Here is a 7,607-nt window from a genome sequence, read left to right on the forward strand (position 1 = left end):
TGATTAACAATGTTTTAGGTGTACAGCAAAGTGGTTCAGTTACAGACATATATACATACATATGAACACACACACATATATATTTTTCAGATTCTTTTCCCTTACAGTTATTGCAAGATATTGAATACAGTTCCCTGTGCTATAGAGTAGGTCCTGGTTGCTTATCTATTTTATATATAGTAGTGTATCTGTTAGTCCCAAATTTCTAATGTATCCTGCCCCTTTCATTCTCCCTTTGGGAACATTTCTTTTCTACGTCTGTGAATCTATTTCTGTTTTATAAATCAGTTCATTTGTACCATGTTTTTAGAATCCACATATAAGTAATATCATATGATTTAATTTTACTTGGTATGATAATCTCTAGGCCTATCCATGTAAGCATGAACATTTAACTTGTGACTACTCTAAGTAGAGTTCCCACAACACTGGTTTTATATAAAAATGACTCACACTGAAATCTTCAAATCCTGCTCTTTTATGAATCTCACACAGGCATTAGATTTCTCACTAACAGAAATCTGTTTTATAAATCTCACGACACACCTAGAGCGTAAGATACCTAAAGGTAGGTCCTTGTTGTGTTCACAGCTGTACCCACTGTACCTAGAAAGTGCTCAGCACACAGCAGATACTTTCTAAACATATTTCTGTGAATAAGTGAACTGAGTCTCAAGATGGATGTGGCTCCCCAATTTCTCATAATCCCTGGCACGAACATTCTATGCATTGTCCTAAGTGAAAAAGCATCATTAAAATTACTGAAATACATTCCATGACTTCTATCTTGGCTTTGTTCCAAAGTGATACATCGGCTGTATTTCAAACATAATTTTAGTCTTAACACTACAGATTCTGAAAAGGAAAGTCTTAAATCCTGTCTGATGCCTCAATAACGTGATACCATACACACTTTCTGTTCTGCGGTTTCAATGTTAGGCTGTTTTTAGCATTACAAAGGGGTCTTATGGTTAATATTAATAGTTACCCTTCATGAAAATTTTAAAAATAATTCTCCCTTAATTTAATACTCAAGGAGCCAAAATATACCTATTCATCAATCACTTAAGCTCATTCACTGAGCTTGGAGGGCAGAATGAGATTTCCTAGCAGCTGATCTCCCAAAAGTCATTATCCTACCAATTTGTCAATGCTTGTTATAAATGAAAACAGCACTTCCCCTGTTAACAAGGTGACGATGTCAGATAGTAATTATAACCTTAAGTGACAAAAACATAGTCACTCTACATGCACTAATGAAGGCTGGCACTGGACTGAACTCTTGCAAATGTCACACTACATCAGATTCACTTACACGTGTGTCTTTTGACAAACGCCATATGGCCAGTCTGCCGTGAGATAGGTCAGATAATTGCAACGAGGCATTATTGAGGCTGAACCCCTGCTGGCCTGGGGATCAAGGGCAAGAGAAGTGGAAACACACCCCGAGGAAGACCTATGAAGCCAAGACTCAGAAAACAAAACACTAACCTGCCTCTTCAGTTCTTACTTTTTCTGAGGGTAAACTGGGTTCTCCACCTCCGATTTTGTTACTGGCTACAACCCGAAATTCGTACTCCACCCATGGATTTAACTCGACTACCGTAGCTGTGTGTGTTTTCCCATCAATGACCTCAGGCACTACAAAGGAATATTTCAGAGAGGTGAACGTTTGCGCATCTTAGGGTTGATCTGAAATCCATTCATTTGTACCAGTGGCATCTGCCTCACCCCCTTTACCTGTTGTGGCCGTTTGCCAACCCACGGAGAAGGGCGTCCTCGCCTGGACAGAATAGGCTATAACTGGGCTGTGGTTGTCTGTACCTTCTTTCCAAGAGAGCTGGGCAGTTGTGTCTGTAATTTCATCTACCTTCACGCTCTCTGGTGGCCCAGGTGAACCTATGGAAAGCAAAAATGCAAAGAACAGTTCAGTTCAGTTCAGTCACTCAGTCACGTCTGACTCTAGTTAGCAATTCCATAAACCAAAGTGAAGAACCTGCCTCATGACACGTGACACCTCATGACACTCCAATGGATCCCAATTTCAAAAGCACTTATGGAAAAAGGAAATTTCCCTGGCTATAAAACAGCCATTTTCTTTTGCATTCCTGTTGTTAGATATTTAATCTGGATTTTGAGCCATGAATTCCAAAGGCGTAACACTCCATGACTGCAAATGTACATCTGCTTTTTGAGTCCTCTGTTTGGCAGGATTCCTGTCTCTTTCCAAATTCAATAACCTTCACTTTTGTGTGAAGCCTTTTTTTTTTTTTTTTAACCTCTTGGGACATCTCTGTACTTTCCAGTTTGTTATCTAGAGTTGTTTTATTCTACAACGCACTCTGGGTCATTTTTCAGCCCAGTAGAAAATCAGTACTTTGGACAGTAGTTCAGATTGGCAAATTTTCTCAGGCATTCTGGATGATCCTGGTTTTTTGGAAGTACACACATACACACACACACACACGCACACTCTATCACTATTATCTTTCACATTTTCACATTAAACACTATCACTGAATTAATGACATATTCAAAAACACATCAGCTTGGCAGCAGCTGTGGAATGCTTATTACTGTGAGAGCTATTGGAATGACAGAATTGAGATTTTTATTTCTTTGAATTAGCATCTGTCCTCATTGGTACAACTTCTGGTCTATTTGGGTGGGGTGGGTATCAAATCAATATTATAACTTGCATGCTCATACTGCTATCTCTGGAGAAGGAAATGGCAACCTACTCCAGTATTCTTGCTTAGAGAATCCTGTGGACAGAGGAGCCTTGTGGGCTGCTGTCCATAGGGTTGCATAGAGTTGGACACGACTGAAGTGACTTAGCATAGCATTGCTATCTCATCATGGTTTTTTCTTCAGCAAGGAAGGCTCAGTTAACATGTTTAAAAACAAAACAAAACAAAACACTGAGCCATTAACGCTTACCTCTTACTATGAGGTCAGCAGCAGATGAAACGCTGTCCACCCCCGTCTGCACCATACAAACATATTTTCCACTGTGCTTCAGTTGAATGTTTCTGATCATTAAATCACCTGATGAACTCTGTTGGAAAACACAGGTAATGAACATATTATTATTCAGAAAACACAGAGAATCTTAAAGGCCATATGCAACACCATTGGGACAAAACCCATATTTAGAAAGAAGACCTAGCTGGTTACAAAACAGAAAATTGCTCCAATGGAAAGTATGGAAATAAAAACAAGTTAAAAACCACACATGACTGCAGACATAGGTTTCTGTAGCTAAATAAATGAAAGCTTTCCCCTGAGCGTTTATGGTTTCACAGATAAATAAGGGCAGAGATTACAGTCTCAGAGTCTATTTACTTCCACTAGGGTGACACTTCTTTTTATATCCACTGCTCAGCACCAGCTCAACTCTTTTCTCTTGTTCCAGCCTCTCTGCAATTATCTGCCTGAGAAGAAGAGGGAAGCATTTAGGTATCTGGTGAGAGATAAATGCAGCACGACAAGGGGATTACCACGGTTGAGACACTTTTCTGAGCTCTTTGAAGCTTAAAAAGCCTAATGCTGTTTAATTCCTTTGCTACAGAATTTAGGGACAGTCAGTATGAACCCCTCAGTAAGAAGAAATTAAACATTTTAAACCAAAAAATAATAGCTGCCCATAAAGACACTGGCTGGCGTTTCCCAGTGCCAATTAATGAAGCAAATGTATTTCTAAAAGCTCAACTTCAAATAGTCTTCATTTTAAAAGAATGTAAAATCATGTTCATAAAATGACTAATTGCAGGCCAGTTTCACGCATTAGTAAAAGTATGGATTGAAATAAAATGATTTGGAAAGCAAAGCCTTTTGAAAAGGATCACTTACTGGGAAAATCTCTAAACTGTACAGACAAGGAAGCAATGAGTGGTTTGTCTTATACATTAAAAGGATAGTTTTACTTTTGGGTTTTCCTAGTATTTGTTGAAAGATGGATTCCACTATCTTGTTTTTAGGTAATTTCCCGAGATCTTCTCTAGGTTGATTTCTTAAATATTGCTTCAAATCCTCAGGACTCTTAATGGTCTATACATTCTCTGACGGTTTGGACAGTGGCTTCAGCATGATTTTCTTGAGTACTGGGAATAGACAGATGTGAGGTGATTGATGGCTGTAATTAAATAATAATCCAGAAACTGTTAAGTTTGCACATTTTACTTTGATCGAGTTAAACTCTTTCCTTTCTTTCCCTCTCTCTCTTTCTCCTCAGGGTTATTTAGAAATTTATCCCTAGGACAAAACCTTCAATGCTTGTTGACCTTTAGAAACTCTCAGGTTTTATGAGCTCCATATCCTCACAGGAGGTTGATTATCATTTCTATAGAAATCTCTTATTTTCAGTGAAGTAAGAACTTTTTAACGATTAAATTCCATTAAGGCATTAGGGTAAGCTGTTATTATTTCCTGTGTTTATTTGCTTATTTTGAAAGCAGTTGGGTAAAAAGGGGCTGAAAGCAGGATTTTCTTTATGTCTATAGATTCATGAATACAGTTTCTAGGCATATAAGCTGGTTTTGTTTCTTGAAGAAGTTAAAAAAAAAAAAAAGACTGATGTTGGGTTTGTCATTTCTGTTCATTTCGGTATTGATGGGTGAAGAGAGACATAACTTAGCTAGTTTATGTAATACCCAAACCATCTTCCTGAAGAAATATAGCTAGGCTCACTCACGATCAAGAGAAATATAACTTTTAATTATTTTTTACACTGAGAGTGAAAACAGAAACAATGAACATGCACACAAGGAACAATTGAGTTTTTCTTTCAGAACCAACATGAAATTGAGTGGATGAATACATTAATGAAAAACAAAATGCAGCAAAAACAAAGAAGGATCCTGTCCTTAATTTTTGTCTTTCTCAGTAGACAAAATTTATGTTATTCCTCTTCTAGCACTTTTTCTCTCTCACCCTATCTGTTGTCTTTTAATGAAGCAATATAAAGAGTCAAGATTGATCTTAACAAAATTTCATTAAATGCTTGCCATATATGACTCACTTGAGGTTAGAGAAGTGCCTTATACATAACCTCTGCTCCCTAGGATAGAAACCTAAGTCAGGGTTTTATGTGTGTGTGTATGAAAGAATTTATGTTTACAAATTTATGGAAGTTTATTTAATAAAGGTTCAATAAATCACATGGCACATACCATATATACACAACCTCAGAATGAAAGAGGAAAGAAATTTCCAGTCCCGCTGAGGATATGGAGCAACTGGAACTTTTATTATTACTTATGGGAGTGCAGACTGGTGCAATTACCCTGGAACTCTGTTTAGAAATATCTACTAAGGCAGGATATAAGCATAATCTACAATCCGGCAATTCCACCCCTATTACATACTTTACAGATATGTGTACATATGCTCCCCAAAGACATTTATAAGAACGTCTGTGGTAGTACTAACCATAATAGCTGAAGGATGAAAACAATCTAATGTCCATCACAATAAAGCAGCTTAATAAGCAGTGAAATATTCATTTAATGAAATACTAATAGACCATGAAAATCAATGAACTATAACTACACAGATCATGCAGAGCCAAGACTCAACATAAATAAAAGATATAAATCAGATAGAAAAGAGTAAAATGATACTGACCTATCATATTATAAATCTGGATTGTGACTATCTTTGGTGGGCTATTTAGCACTGCAATGAAGCAATCACTAGACTTCTGGAATAGGGCTTCCATTGCTTCTGGGTTTCACTGTTGTTTACTTGAATGGGTTCATTTTATGAAAATTCATCAGGCTATACATTTATAGCTTGTGTATTTTTGGTGAGAACATAATAGCTCTCAAGATGTAGTTATTCTAATGTGTAACTACGGCTCTAAAAGCACCACTCTAAATAGGACCATAGTTGAAATTGTCAAAAAAACATGGCTGTAATTCTAAACTTCAATTTCTTTCACAAGAATAAAATGCTTAATAATAATAAAATACTATTAATTAAACCATTTGATACTTTCTTATGAAAATGACTATTCCCAGACATTAAAAAAAAAAGATAAAAAAGGACAAGGGAATTCCAAAAGAAAGTTTCACTTTGACCAAACCAATCTTGTCCCCATTAGTTTTCACTGTTAATGGTTAAAATACATGCAATTAACTACTGATTACAATAAAGATAATAGAAGAGTGTAAAAAAAAATCCAAGTAGAATTAGTCTGTTTGTGGTATAATAGCACTTGATAGATTATTTTTCAATATAGTCATCAGGAAAATTACATCTATTATTTAGAAATATTTAGAAACAAGCTTGTAATCCCTTGAGTGTAAACATAATTCACATAAAGCAACTTATAAACATTACAAACATTAATTCTCTTTGAATAAATTCTTAGAAGCACAATAATTCTTTGAATAAAAATAGCTTCTACTTTATTATCTCTTAAATTAGTATTTTAGTCTTTCTTTATACAGTTTTCCTAAATTTTCCTTCCCCTCACCTCAAAAACAATGGACTAGAATTAGAACAATACAGAAGCAAATCTTCATTTCCCTATCCCTATTTCCCTTAAAACATCTCCCTCAAACTTCAGCAGTATAATTTCAGTCTTTCAGAAAGCAAGTCCTTTTTCTACGCTGCTGATAACAGTATTACTTGAAAACGAAGCTTTTTAGTAATAGAAGAGCCCTGTTCCTACAGGTTAAACAGGGTTTTAAGATGAGGGAGACATTTAACTAAGTCATATGAATTTTAGCTCTTTCTAGAAAGCACTATCTTTTTAAATATGATCATTGATTCAAATAATGGCTATCAAACCATTCAATATCACAGTAATCCAAGTCTATGCCCCAACCAGTAAAGCTGAGGAAGCTGAAGTTGAACGGTTCTATGAAGACCTACAAGACCTTTTAGAACTAACACCCAAAAAAGATGTCCTTTTCATTATAGGGGACTGGAATGCAAAAGTAGGAAGTCAAGAAACACCTGGAGTAACAGGCAAATTTGGCCTTGGAATACAGAATGAAGCAGGGCAAAGACTAATAGAGTTTTGCCAAGAAAATGCACTGGTAATAACAAACACCCTCTTCAAACAACACAAGAGAAGACTTTACACATGGACATCACCAGATGGTCAACACTGAAATCAGATTGATTATATTCTTTGCAGCCAAAGTTGGAGAAGCTCTATACAGTCAGCAAAAACAAGACCAGGAGCTGACTGTGGCTCAGACCATGAACTCCTTATTGCCAAATTCAGACTTAAATTGAAAAAGGTAGGGAAAACCACTAGACCATTCAGGTATGACCTAAATCAAATCCCTTATGATTATACAGTGGAAGTGAGAAATAGATTAAAGGGCCTAGATCTGATAGATAGAGTGCCTGATGAACTATGGAATAAGGTTTGTGACATTGTACAGGAGATAGGGATCAACACCATCCCCGTGGAAAAGAAATGCAAAAAAGCAAAATGGCTGTCTGGGGAGGCCTTACAAATAGCTGTGAAAAGAAGAGAAGCGAAAAGTAAAGGAGAAAAGGAAAGATATAAGCATCTGAATGCAGAGTTCCAAAGAACAGCAAGAAGAGATAAGAAAGCCTTCCTCAGTGATCAATGCAAAGAAATAGAG

General features: G+C 36.4%; 1 protein-coding gene across 3 annotated transcripts in view; it reads right to left on the reverse strand.

Annotated features, from left to right (window-relative positions):
• The window catches only part of CNTN3 (contactin 3 (plasmacytoma associated)), a 297,757-nt gene that overhangs the window by 43,143 nt on the left and 247,007 nt on the right, over positions 1 to 7,607 (reverse strand). For 2 of the 3 annotated variants that reach the window (XM_010862006.1, XM_010862005.1), the window contains exons 13-15: positions 2,941 to 3,058; positions 1,741 to 1,899; positions 1,492 to 1,641 (exon numbers count right to left, since the gene is read on the reverse strand). In XM_010862006.1, the coding sequence (XP_010860308.1) occupies positions 1,492 to 1,641; positions 1,741 to 1,899; positions 2,941 to 3,058 (427 nt within the window). The remainder of the gene's footprint in view (positions 1 to 1,491; positions 1,642 to 1,740; positions 1,900 to 2,940; positions 3,059 to 7,607) is intronic. The other variant, XM_010862007.1, reaches the window with a different exon arrangement.

Source organism: Bison bison, unplaced genomic scaffold, assembly GCF_000754665.1.
Source record: "Bison bison bison isolate TAMUID 2011002044 unplaced genomic scaffold, Bison_UMD1.0 scf7180017864474, whole genome shotgun sequence".
In the NCBI taxonomy this organism is placed as follows: Eukaryota; Metazoa; Chordata; class Mammalia; order Artiodactyla; family Bovidae; genus Bison; species Bison bison.